The 13,895-nt window shown below is 42.9% G+C and overlaps 1 protein-coding gene across 6 annotated transcripts in view; it reads left to right on the plus strand.

Annotated features, from left to right (window-relative positions):
* Positions 1–13,895, plus strand: part of Arhgap44 (Rho GTPase activating protein 44) — a 174,439-nt gene that overhangs the window by 87,741 nt on the left and 72,803 nt on the right. For all 6 annotated transcript variants that reach the window (XM_048798104.1, XM_048798103.1, XM_048798107.1 and 3 more), the window contains exons 2-4: positions 1,401–1,440; positions 2,461–2,565; positions 12,532–12,608. In XM_048798104.1, the coding sequence (XP_048654061.1) occupies positions 1,401–1,440; positions 2,461–2,565; positions 12,532–12,608 (222 nt within the window). The remainder of the gene's footprint in view (positions 1–1,400; positions 1,441–2,460; positions 2,566–12,531; positions 12,609–13,895) is intronic.

Genomic DNA, 13,895 nt, shown 5'->3' on the forward strand with positions numbered 1-13,895 from the left:
ATATATATATATATATATATATATATATATAGTTGTAGTTGGACACAACACCTTTATTTTATTTATTTATATTTTTGTGGTGCTGAGGATCATACCCAGCACCTCTCACGTGCTAGGTGAGCGCTTTACCACTGAGCTACGACCCCAGCTCCTACACCATACTCTTTTGATTATTTAATTTTTCAGTAGTTTTAAAAATTAGATCATGAAAGTCCTACAGCCTTATTTTTCTTTCTAGAAATAGTTCCAGTTCTTTTGCTTCCTTTGTACTTTAATATCAATTTTTGAGTTGGTTGTCTGTCTCTGTAGCAGACCTTGTTAACTCCGGTTGGCATTGTGTTTAATCTGTGGTCATATGGGGGGAAAATTGGCATCTTTCCTGTGTTGAGTTTTCTAGCCCACAGACCTGGTATGTCCCTGCATTTATTTAGATCTTCTGTGATTTCTTTCACATGAGTTTGTGGTTTTCAGCCTGCAGGTGCTGTATGCGTTTTCATGGATCCATACCTGAGTGGTATATTTTTTTTGTAAACAATTGCTAGAGCTTTTTTTTGTTTTGGGCAGGGGTAGGGACTGTGATAGGGCACCAGGGATTGAACCCAGAGGTGCTCAACCCCTGAGCCTCACTCCCAGCCCTTTTTATATATTTATTTTTAAATATTGAGACAGGGTCTTGCCAAGTTGCTTAGGGCCTCACTAAGTTGCTGAGGCTGGCTTTGAACTCGAGATTCTCCTGCCTCAGCCACCTGGGCTGGTCAATGCCGTTGTAACAACTTTAGCATTCCTGTGCTTTTTCCTAGTATGTAGAGATTTAATTTTTGTATGTATATCTGGTGTTACGAAATCTTGCTGATCCCATTTCTTCTAGGAATTTTTTTTGTGGGTTTCATGGCATTTTCCACATTCATGTCATCTGTGGACAGGGACCTCACTCCTGGTGGTCAGACCTTGGTGGTGGCTTTTGCCTTTGTTATCAGAACTCAATGTTTGTTGTTTACTGTTCTCTTCTCAGATTTCTGCTACTTTTTCTTGCTTATTTGGGGGAGGCCGAGGTGTATGATTGTGGAAACCTGCTTCATTCTGCTAGTGAAAAATGAGAACCAAAAAACCAAAAATGTGTATAGGAACAAAAGAAGTATGTTTGTTGTCCTTAATCCAGGTCCCATTTGTAGCCGGAAACTTGAGAGTGTCTTGTTTGCCTGTTTGCTAGTGTGCTGGTTATTTAAGATTCCTAGAATTGCCTCAGTACACTTTTGTTTGGAGTTTCTGCTATAATATCTCTGTTTCTCTAGGGTTGCTGTAAGAGAAGAGAGTGGCGAGTAATTGTAAGATTGTATGTTTTTTTCTTAAATTGATTTAAATTTAATTTTACTGATATATTTCTTGATTTTTCTCTTTAGGGCAGAAAAGACTGAAGTCCTGAGTGAAGACCTTCTTCAGGTAAGGTTATCACTGACCGCGTGGCTCACGGACACCAGAGATGCTTTTCCTTCTAGGACTAAGCCATTCCCTGTGCTTTCTTCCACTGCTCTCTCTGCTCCTCATACAAACTGGAGATACAACTTTTTGTCTTACATGACAGTGTTTGACATTTTGAATACAATTGACCCCAACTCCCTCACTTCCACTGAAAAGATATTCTAGATAGTCTTAGACATCCACTTGGTTTTATTACAAGATATTTGTGAGCTAGGAGGACTTTTTCTCCTGCCTTAAGTGTATGCAAGTCCACATCTGTAGATTCAAACAACTATGGGTCCAAAATATTGGAAAACAGGCCTGGGGGGTATAGCTCAGTGGCAGAGTGCTTTTCTTGCATGTGTAAGTCCTAGGTTTAATTCTCAGCACTGGAGGGGAATGAATGAATGAATGAATGAATAGATAGATAGATAGATAAAATGAATAAGCAAATACACACACACACACACATATATAGTATATGTTCATATATAAATAAATAAATTGAATTACATTGAGAAACAAATTTTGTCAGTCAGTACTGAACACATATAGAACTTTTTTTGCTTGTCATTATTCCCCAAACAATACAGTATAACTATTATTTGTATGAGATTTATATTGATTAGGTTTTTAAAGTAACCTAGAGATGATTTAAAGAATATATAGGAGGATGGGTGTAGGTTACATGCCATTTGATACAAGGGACATGAGCATTTGTAGATTTTGTATCCGTGGGCTGTCCTGGAACACATCGCCTGCAGACCCAGGGCCAGCTGTGCTGGTTTAGGTGGGGTCCTCAAAGAGAGGTTTAGAGTCTCTATTAGCAGGCGAGCCCCAGAGCCTGTGACTACACCCCCACCCCAGCTCTCCAGCACTGGGTATTGCCTTCCTAGAAGTCCTTGTCTCTGTGAAAACATGAATCATGACTACCCAGAATGACATCCCCACTTCTCCCGATCTTGCCTGCACCCGTGACGCCTCCCGCTGTTCTGTCTGCAGGTGGAGAAGCGCCTGGAGCTGGTGAAGCAAGTGTCCCACAGCACACACAAGAAGCTCACGGCCTGTCTGCAGGGCCAACAGGGGGCCGAGGCGGACAAGCGCTCTGTAAGTGCCTTCTGCTGAGCCCCCCCACCCCGGCAGCTTAAAACTTGCCTCCTGAAGGCAAGGGTTCCACTCCTGGGGCCCCATTTCTTGTGGCTATTAGTGAAGCCCTATGTGTGTCTGTGAATCAGCCAAGCACACCTAGCTTCTTGTTTCTGTAGAGTGAGGACCTTTCCCACAGTTCTAGATCCTTAGCCCTGGGTTAAAGTATTGCTCATTCCTCATGCAAGGTGAGGTCCCTCTCATCCTCCCCGAGGGTAGGACCACCAGGAGAATGGCACGGACATGCTTAAAATCCCACCTGCAGGGAAACTTTGTCTTCGATGGACATCTTTCCCCTGAGTCAGCTCATTCCTAGAGTCCATTAGCTTCAATAGTATCTTATGATTGTGTAAGAAAAATTATACCATGGTTTCAGAGGTTACAAGTGACCTATAAAGGCCCTTGGAAACGGTTTTCACTGTAATGAGACAATAAAGAGAGTCTGCTAAATAAAGCTACTCTAACGTCTTTGTTTATAACCTACATCGGTAATAACAGGCGTTGTGTGATGTTCAATTTCACAGTCTTTGCTGTAAACCATCTTTACAGTCTCACTTCCCTCTTGACCCTAACTCCCTCGCTTCCACTGAAAAAGATATTCTTAGACATTCACTCAGTTTTATTAGGAGAGATTTTGCAAGCTAGGAGGACCTTTTCTCCTGCCTTGAGTATACAGTCTACATGTTTTGTGTCTGTTGGATTTATTTATTTTTTGACCTGAAGTTATTGTTGACTTCTGCTTGCTGTGGTCTCCTTGAATCCCTGAGCTGATGTCAATCTCATCTCTGTTGACAGTTGTGTAAAGCACCCTATGCTTTCTCCTGTCTCCTGTTGAAGTGCAAACACTGTTCTGTTAACTTTATCAGTCATTTCTTTTTCTCACTCCAGCCTTGGTTTCTTCTTTCTTAATAACACAGGTGAGCATCCCTTATCCAAAATGCTTGATCCAGAAATGTTTTGGAGTTCAGATATTTTTTTTTTCTTTTTGGTACTGGGGAGTAAATCCAGGGATGCTCAACCACTGAGCACATACCCAGCCCTTTTTTGTATTTTATTTAGAGACCTTGCTATATTGCTGAGGCTGGCTTAGAACTTTTGATCCTCCTGCCTCGGCCTCCGGAGCCGATGGGATTATAGGCATGTGCCACCATGCTCAGCCTGGATTTCAGATATTTCAATATTTGCGTGTACATGATGAGTTTTTTTTGGGATGGGATACAAGTCTGAACACAGAATTCTTAGCAAGGGGACCTGTGGCAGTTGTTGGCAGGTCCTGAAGCTTGCAGCCACGTGTGTGCAGTTGAGCCTGCAAACTGGAGACCTATTTAGTTGACCTGGAAGAGGTTTGCAGTGGAAGGAGGTGCCCAAGCATGCGGAGATCAGGGATTTTACTGTACGGATTTTAACTGATCTTGTCAGCGATATCTTGGGCTGATCAGTCTTTATTATCATATGACTGAGTAAATGTTCTGAAAGTTAAAGAGCCATTTAAAGTTTAAAATGTTATTTTTAAAGTTAAAAGTATTTAACAGTCATAAAAAATTCCAAATCCTGACTCAAGAATTTTTTTTTCAGTTTTTTTTTTCCCTAAAGCAGAAGATTTAATAGGAAACACAACACTTATGAATTGCCTCAAATATTGGAATATGAGCTCAGTTCTTTGCGATGGTTAGGTAGGGAACTGTGTCAGGATCTAAGGAATAGGGGAAAAGGAAGAAGGATAAAAAGACGGAAAATAAATGAATATATAAAAGGGATCACTTAAAGGGCAGGGGGAGAAATGAATGACCAAATACTGGTCAGGGAAGTGGGGTGTTAAGCACGGTTCAGGAGATGGGCAGTCACCCCCTGCCAGCTGACGTGAGCAGGGGTCAGCACCTCTCATTCCTACAGTAGTCACAGCATCTTGGGATTAGAAGGAGTAGATATCCATGCAGTCCTGTGCTTACTGGGATGCATATGAATCATTGCTTCCTGTTATTTCTCTTTTAACAAGCTCATTCATTCTTCAATAGTTTAGTTATAATGTCCAACACTTAAAGTTTTATTATATACAGCTTTAGAAGTTTGGTGCTAAAAGTTATGGCTAGTTGCCGGATGGGAATGGGCACTTTTTCCTGTCACTCTCTCAGTGACCATAAAGAGCATCATCCTTCTGTGGATATCGAGTTAGACCAGATTCCCTATGTAGGATGGAGAAGAGAAAGGATACGAATGAGGCTTCCATTTTGCCTCACTTAATCCAAGCTAATAATTAGTTAGTTTATAGGTTCTTAAGATTGCCAGCATAATGATGATGTTTTAAGTCCCTGCATGTCTTACAAGGAGGTCATGTCCAATAATCTGCTAGCATGTGCAAGTGTTTCTCCACCTTACTGAGCGAATCTCAGAAAGTAGCTGTGTCATATATTCAGGTCGGCGCTTCATGCTAGGAAGAGGAGCTCACTGGGAATACAGTCGTAGTTTTCCACCAGCAAGTGGCTGTTCGGAACAAGCGAAGGATGGCAGCACTTTTAAAAAGGGTATAAGTGCTTCCAGGAGAGGTCCAGTGTGTGCTGAGTCCCCAGAGACAGTAAGGAATCTGACTTTTTTTTTTTTCCCCCCTTTGTAGTACTGGGGATTTAACCACTGAGCTATAGCCCCAGATGTTTTTAGTTCTTGCTAAGTGGCCCAGGCTGGCCCCCAACTTGCAGTCCTCCTGCTTCAGTTTCCCATCACTGAGGCCACCCCATCTGGCAGGAGTATGATGTTCTCGAGAAACATAAAAGGTAGCCAAAGCGACCAGATCATAAGAGGAGGAAAGGGGCATGAGACGGGACCACAGGGGACCGGATCATGCCTTCTAGGCCATGGTGGGGATTTGGACGAAATGCCTAAGATCGGTGGAAAGCCAAGGTTTTATGAGGGAGTGATATGATCAGATTCATAGATGATTCTGTGAGCAATGAATGAGTGGGGAGGGGACCGTGGTAGATGGTAGAGCCAGTTAGACAAATATGGGACAGATCTAGGTGAAAGCAGTGGGAACAGGGAAGATGGAGAGAGAGATCAGCTTACCTGCTAGGTGCTGGAGGTAGAATACCCAGACCTGGTAATTGAGTGGGTATGGGGTACGACAAGAGAGCAAGGGGTTCGACAAGAGAGCAAGGGGTTCATGTGCTTTGGCCTGAGTGACTGGTGAATCCATGAAGTTGAGGTCACCCATCAGGGAAAACAGGGGAAGAGGACAAATGGCCTTTGAATCGAGATCCCCAGGAAGGGTGGCATTTCAAGCTCTACCAGAAGGATCTAGCAAAAGTCTGCCCACTTGCTCAGACCTGAGTCCCCCACATGACTCTTTACTCTTCTCTCTTTCTATCTCATAGTCAGACTTCCAGTAAATCCTGCTGACCCTTCTTCCAAAGAATTTCTGTTTCATTTTAGCATATGCCACCCTTTTCTGGGCAGCTGTCATTATACAGCAGTTCCTTCTGGGTTTTCCAGATATAGGATGTTCCATCCTCTGTATCAGCCCATGAGTGTTTAAAATGGAAATCAAATCCTATCACTCTCTTGCCTAAATCCCACCAAAGGATTCCCACTGTAGAATAAAATCTGAACTCCTTTCTAGTTTTACGTCTTTTACCTGCGTCCCTGAAGCTCAGCTCTTGCTCTCTTCCCTGTCAGTCATCCTTCTCTTGCTGTGTTGATATGTTACCGAACCCACGGAGCTGCGTCCCTCTTGGAGCCTTTGTGCTTGCTCTAGTCTTGATGGAATGCTCTGACCCACAAGTTCAGGCAAGCAACTTTGTATTGTTCAGTTCTCTGCTCAAATGTCACCTGCCTCAGTCCGGCTGCAGCAAAATAAGGGGGGGGGAGGGGTGACGAGGAACTTGTGTAGATTGATACAGCAGGAGTGGGAGCCATTTATTGCAGGACAGGAGCAGTATTTATACATTCCACAGAGCTTATCTAATTAGCATAAACTAGATACATCAGTCAACCAATAAGGAATCTCCACACTTAATGGCTCGCTTTTGTTACTTCTCAAACCACTCCCTCTGGCATTTTGCCAGGCACCATCCAGACTTGTTTATGAACTTTAACATTCCCCTGGCAAAATGCCAGGTGTTATTTTGACTTGTTTACAGACTCTAACAGTCACCTTCTCAGCAATGCTTTTCCCAGCCATCTAATGCACCGGCTCCTTCCCTTCCCTCCATCCCACCACCCAACATGATTATTTTCTTCATAGCACAAATTAGCATCTGAAATCGCTGTGATCACGAATTTCTGTCACTGATGTGTGAGCTCCATGGCAGCAGAAATCCGGATGTCTCTCTATTAGCTGTATCCTCAGTGCCTAAAACAGAGCCTACCCACTGGTAGGCAGTGATAAAAAACAGATCTGTGTCATAAATGGATGACCTATGAGTCATTTAGACACAGAACCTGCCTAACAGGCTGTCTAACCAATTTGAACCCTTCCTATTCTGTAACAGACCATTTAGCAGGACAGCTCTGAGGTGAACTCTGGATCTGGCCACCCAAGGGCGAAGCTCAGCTCTGTACTGCTTCCTAATTTTGCCTGACCTTGAACAAGCTAATTACTTCATAAGCTTTGGTTTCTTCATTTCAAAAATGGTGATAACAACGGTGATTTCCTGCCCAGTAGGGCTGTTTGACAGATCAGGAGGCAGTGCCTACAATTGCCTGGCACAGTGCTTAAGTGGATATTAAAGAGATACAAGGTGCTGGTTGCTGTTGGTACTGCCCACTGTTAGGCTTAGATGGCCTTGGAGAACTAGTGAGCCCTGAGCAACTGTCCTGGGCTATGTCTTTGGGGGGCTAAATCATAAGTGCTTGTTGCCTGGATTTAAAATTTGAGGACAATCGAAAGTAGTTTTGGGAGATAAAGTTTGAGAGAGGGAGTTTGGGGAACCGAGCAGATACCAGAATGACACGTTTTGCTTGCATCATCCTTCAAAGCATTGCTTATGCCCAAGGTAATATTCAAGAGAATAGTCATCTCAGACTTGTCAGACTAATACATTCAAACTTGAGACAGTCTGTCTTTCCTTCTTTTATTTTTAAAGTTCTATTCGAACTCTAGAGGCAGGGGAAAAGCTATTTTTAGTACCTTCTCTTTGATCCTGAAAAATCACTGGCCAGCATGAAGTTTGCTAAGATGTTCAGTAATATTCACCGAGGATTGGCAGCAGCTATTTCAGGGTGGACCCTTGGCAGCAGAGGTAGACAGATTCCAGCAGCTCTTGTAGATATTGGGGTAGTTTTTCACCCTTTGAAGACTGGATGTCCTTCTTTCATGAAGTGGGGTGTGGGAACAAAGGATGAAGAGAGAGAAATAATACCTCAGAGCTGGGCAGTCAGTGGGTTACATAGGAATGCTGCTTTGTCTGGCTTCTCCTGAGCCCTCTATTGACTCTTGTGGACTTTCAGAAACAGAAATCATTCGTACTTTATCGGGGGTTATAGTCCATTAACATCTTGTCTCCTGCCTCTGATTATGGATGGCCCTCTCCCTTGTCATAAAGATACATCTTCCTTTGGTCATTTGGTGGTGCCTTTCCAATGTCCTATTATTAAAACATGTATACCAATAAAAACTCTATGTGATTTCTGCTGAGTTTTACCCACTTGACCCTGCTTCTCCCACCCTGGGGATGGACTTCACACCCTCTAAATTTACCTCACACATCTCTCGTAGAGGCAGTTACACCATTGGTAGAGGAGTAAATACGTTGTCATCTTCATTCAGTGATCTGTGTAGCCATTAAAGCACATAAACAAAAGAGCGAGACAGCTCTATATGTGACAATAGGAATGATATGAAGATACCTCTGTGTGAAAAGGGAGCCCGGGCACAGAGGGGTATACCTAGTTAGGCTAACCTTTGTGGGGGAAAATACCCAATAAAAATGGATATACAAACACACACACACACACACACACACACACACAATTGGATCTTCTTAGAATATTGGTGGAAGGATACATAAAAGTCTGGTCCCTGTCATGGTATCTGGTGAAGGTGGATTATCTGATAAGAACAACTCAGAGGAGGGAAAGTGTTTTGGCTCATGGTTTCAGAGGTTCGGTTCAGACCATGGTTGGCCAAATCCAGTGCTCTGGACCTGAGAGGAGTTAGAGCAAAGGGGATGATGGAGGAAAGCCGCTCAGTTCAAACCAGGTAGCAGAGAGAGAGAGGGAAGAGAAGGGGCTTCAGGGAGGATGAACCCCTCTAGGGCGCACCCCCAGTGACCCACCTCTTCTAGCGGCACCCACCTGCCTGCAGTTACCACCCATTCAGTGCATTTAGATTTCAGCTCTCATAATCAATTCACTTCACTTCCTGCAGGAACCCAGGAACCTTTGGAGGATACCTCATATGCAAACCATAATACATACGCATCTGTTTCCTACTCAGAAATTCATTTATTTGGTATGGATAGATAAGTAGATAAGATAGAGAAAGAGAAATGTTATTCTCTTTGTTTGTTAAAATCTTGAGAATTAAAAGCGGTTGGAATAGAAAGAATTTCGTAGTACTTTGTCACTTAATGCTCTCCTCTTTGTCACATAAGAGCATCAAACATCAGTGTGAGTGTTGAGTGACTAGAAGTAAGGTCACTTTCAAACGTGTTTGGTCTGAATTTTGTATGATTGACACTTCACCTGTTTGTTCTCTTGTTGTTGACCCTCCAGGGCTTTGATCCACTTTAGGGTCCTTCATGATCAACTTTAGGGTCCTTCTGGGGCTGTTCTTGTTCTGTTGATATTGACCTTCACACTTTAGTCACCTGTCACAGGCACAGTTTTCTGCTTAGCTCAGACTGGACCAATTAGACTAGTCTTTTTCCACATTTGAAAAAGCCCTACTCACCTCCTGGGGTATTTCTCCGAAGGACGTCTGTCCTAGGCTATCTGAAGTCCTCTTACTCCGTGATAGCCACAGTCCTCCTTACTGCTTTGTCAGAATTTGAAGACATTCTGGAAACCAGAAGTCTTACCTTGAAGGCAGGTCATGGGGCTGTGAACATTCATCTCAAATCAAAATGGCCTTTATGTGACTGACCGATGTCCTGAATATACATACTGACATTCTGGTGGAGCATCTTCATTGATTTTTGGGATATTTGAGGAACTTGCAAATTACACCAGGTTTCTCAGCCTTGGCACTCTTGAAACTCTGAGCCTAGTAATTCTTTGCTGTGCATCGTGGGACGGTCTCTACCCACCTGATGCCAATAGCATCTCTCACATTGTGACAACTAACCATGTCTCCAGATACAGAAAGTAGAGCAAGAACAAAGCTCAGCATGTTCAGTAACACGTCGGCACAGTTGAGGAGTGATGACTGACAGGGAAGGAGGCCCATAGAGATGCAGGTAAAAGATGGACGTCCCTAGGACCAGATCACCCGGGTTGAGAATCATACTTTAATCTGTGCCCTCTCCATGACCCCTTATTGGAATATTAAGCCTGCTTTTGTTAAAAACACATTTTATTTATCTACACTTTTATACCATACTTTTGTGACCAGAAATATTGGGAGGGTTTTCCCATGCCACGTAATTCTTCTACTCTGAATCCTAGCTGGATGTGAACCCTAGCTGGTTGTCCTACAATTCAGTTCAATTCGGACACACTCACCTGGAGTATCTGTCACATCCCACAAGTGCAGGGCTCAGTCCTGCAAAACGGCTTCCTCCCCCTCACCTTAGATGCCAGGTGTGAACCCTGGCCTCTGGCATTGGTGATCGACCCTTCATAAGTTGAGGTTTCCGTGACCCCTCCTCGGTTTGTATCGCATGCTGGAATGGCTCACAGGACTTGTATCAGTCAGCTTATTATAAATGGTATCATGACGGGAACAGGTGAGCAGCCAGATGAAGAGATGCAGATGTTTATTCCCTGTCTTCCCCACTAGGAAGCTTCCACGAGAGCAGTGTCTAGCTTGGCTCACTGCTGGTGTGGTGTGTGCCTACCTTCCATATAGCAGCTCCCTAGGAATGACACCAGGAAGGTCTGGGCTGGACATTGTGCGGCACTTTCCATTTGAAGGATGGTCCATATGGCCCCAAAGAGTGGAAAATGCAAGGTGCAAGGATATGCCAACAGTCCCGACCTTGTTGATTTTCTTGTGCTGTCTACCTGCATGTACTTTTGTGCTGGTTGGTCTTGGCTCCGTAAGGAGAGGGCTTTTTTTTTTTGAAGGAGGGTTTTTCAAACCCAGCGGGTGCTTAACTACTGAGCCACATCCCCAGCCCTTTTTATTTTTTATTTAAAGACAGGGTCTCCTGGCTGAGTTGCTTAGGTCCTCACTAAGTTGCCAAGGCTGGCCTTGAACTTGTGATCCTCCTGCCTCAGCTTCCTGAACCTTTGGGATTGCAGGTGTGAGCTACCATGCCCATCAAGAGAGGGCTTTTGACATTTAGAAAGGGGTGGGCCATGACACAGTTTTTTAGTAGTGTGCCTTTCCCTTCCCATAACATAAAATTTACCCTTGTAGCTAGGCGTGGTGGTACAGGCCTGTAATCCTGGTAGCTTGGGAGGCTGAGGCAGAAGGATTGTAGCTTCAAAGCCAGCCTCAGCAACTCAGTGAGACCTTGTCTCTAGATAAAATATTTCAAAACGGGCTGGGGATATGGCCCAGTGGTAAATCCCTTGAGTTTATCCCCAATACCTAATAATAATAATAATAACAACAACAACAACCAAATAATAATAATAATACTCAAATGATAATAATAACCAAATAGTAATAACAACAACAGCATTGTAAAGTGTTCAGTGATCTTAACAATTGTATACACACACCCTAGTTGCAGATCATTCTCATCACTCCAAAAGGAAACCCTGTACCCTTCCCTTCCAGCCCTTGGTAACCATGAATCTACTTTTTGTCTATATTAATAGACTTACCATGGATATTTCGTATAAATGGGATCATACAATGTGTCTTGTGTCTGGCATATATCACTTAGCATGAGATTTTTCTTCAGGGCCATCTATATTGTAGCATGTGTCAGAACTTTGTTCCTTTTATAGCTGAAGAATATTCCACGGTTTGAATAGACCACATTTTGTTATTCATTCCTCCATCTGTAGATGTTTGCATTGTTTCCACTTTTTGTCTGTTATAAAAAATGCTGCTGTTCACATATTTTGTTTGTATGTCTGTTTTCATGTATTTGGGGAGTGTATCCAGGAGTGGAACTGCTAGGCCACAGGGCAATGTGGTCCAGCTTATCGAGATACTACTAAGTTTTTCCACAGTGCCGTACCATTTTATATTTCCACGAGCCACACGTTTCTGCATATGCTCACCAATGCTTATTGTCTGCTTTTAAAATACATTAATATTGTTACATCCATGGTATCTCATGGTGACCTCAATTGTACTTCCCTAGTGGCTGATGAGGTTAAGCTGCTTTTTCTGTGCTAGCTGGCCACTTGCATATTGTCTGTGGAGAGTACCTTTATTTTGACTTTCTTTACATTGTAATTGTATGTGAACAGTTTTCTCTCTTCATTGAAATCTGCTTTGTTTGTGAAGTGGGGCTGATAGACTGAGAAAGAAGTTGAGTGTTGGAAAGTAATGCCTTGCTCAAGTCTTGGTTAACTTTGAGATGCTCTCCTTTTTTCCTGCTTGCTATTGTATTTCATTCTACAATGTAGTGTCTAAACCTTAGGCTTATTTTCCAAAGTGATACCTTTGATTCAGTTTTAGTTTTCTGAATTTTGAGACCTCTTAGTGCATCCCATCATCATGTGCTCTGTTTTAGGTGTAAACATATTTTAAAGTCAGTCTGTTTCTTAGCTCACATGAAGTCTGACATAAAGTACCTGACTTCTTGCCATTGTAGAGTACCAGTGGGTGACCACTAGAAATAATTCTCATGATGCTCTTTGTTTCCTTTACAGAAAAAGTTGCCTTTGACAACACTGGCTCAGTGTTTGATGGAAGGGTCAGCTATCCTGGGAGATGACACACTTCTTGGGTAAGGTACCACCCCTGTGTGGGTTTGTGCCAATTCTGGGTAAGTCCCCATCGTAACAAAGGGGACTAGAAATCCTCAGGAACCACGGAGCACACCTGAACTCCAGCCAGGGACTTGCATGGGAAAGGAGAAAGTGTTACCATGGAGAAATCAAAATCCTCTCACCTGGAGAGTCATAGTGTTGGTGCAGTGAGGCAAGTCTTGGTTGAGAAATTAACATAACACAGGTGAAGCGCAGTTAAAACCCCCAGGCCTTCAATCCAAGCAAGCGGCCACCTCTCAGTGTCTGATGTCAGAACTTAGCGCATCCCCCAGGAGAAGAAGCCTTGCTGGTGGTGAGCTCATGGTAAAGCACACTAAAAATAGTCTCCCCAGAGAGCACCACAGATTCTCCTACAGTCAGCACCATCAGTACCCTAAGGACCTAAGGTAACATGACAGTATGGAATAAAGTGTAAAATAATGACTTAACGTGAAATTCCACATCAGCGAAAGGCAAGGAAGATCCTTGATGAAAGAGTCAAATACTAGAAGGGGAGAAAAAAAAAAAAAAAAAAAAGAATGGGTGGAATTGAATAAAAACCAAGGAATGGATGTCTTAAAATCAAAGTTATTTATGCTGATATTCTTAAAACTTGGTTGAAATTAACGGGAGGTGTCACAAACTGGTGAGCTTGGAGACAGATCTGAAGCTGACAGCGAGCAGAGGCACAGTGAAGGACAGGAGGTAGAGAACAGGCATAATTAGATGGAGAAGCTTGGGGGAGGGGAATGCACCAGCAGGGCACTGGGTGTGTAAGGAGTTCCTGGAGAACAAGTGTGGAGGAGGAGGAAGTTTGCAGTTGAATTTTTTCTTTTCTAGATCGAAAGGAAAACACAGGATTTAAAGAGCACCAAAAAGTACCAGTTGAGATCATTAAAAAGAAATTCACCCCTGGGCATAGGGTAGTAAAACTCCAGGTTATAAACAAAACAGAGAAATTTACAAATCAGTCAGAGAAAGAAGATCGTGACGCATAAAAGAGCAGATAAACTGATAACAAACTATTCCTCAGCCAAAATTAATGCCAAGAGCTAATGGAGGAATATCTCCAGTAGTGAGGAAAATACAAGAGACCTAGAATTTTGCAATATCATTATTCAAGGCACTAGGGAATGAGACTGAGAAAATGACGTTACATGCGTGTGCAAATACGGCGTGATGAACCCCCCTAGTCTATATAATTACAACGCACCAATCAAAACTTAATAACAAAATGCTTTTATTTTTTGATTTTTATTATTAGT

Source organism: Marmota marmota, unplaced genomic scaffold (assembly GCF_001458135.2).
Source record: "Marmota marmota marmota unplaced genomic scaffold, marMar, whole genome shotgun sequence".
NCBI lineage: Eukaryota > Metazoa > Chordata > Mammalia > Rodentia > Sciuridae > Marmota > Marmota marmota.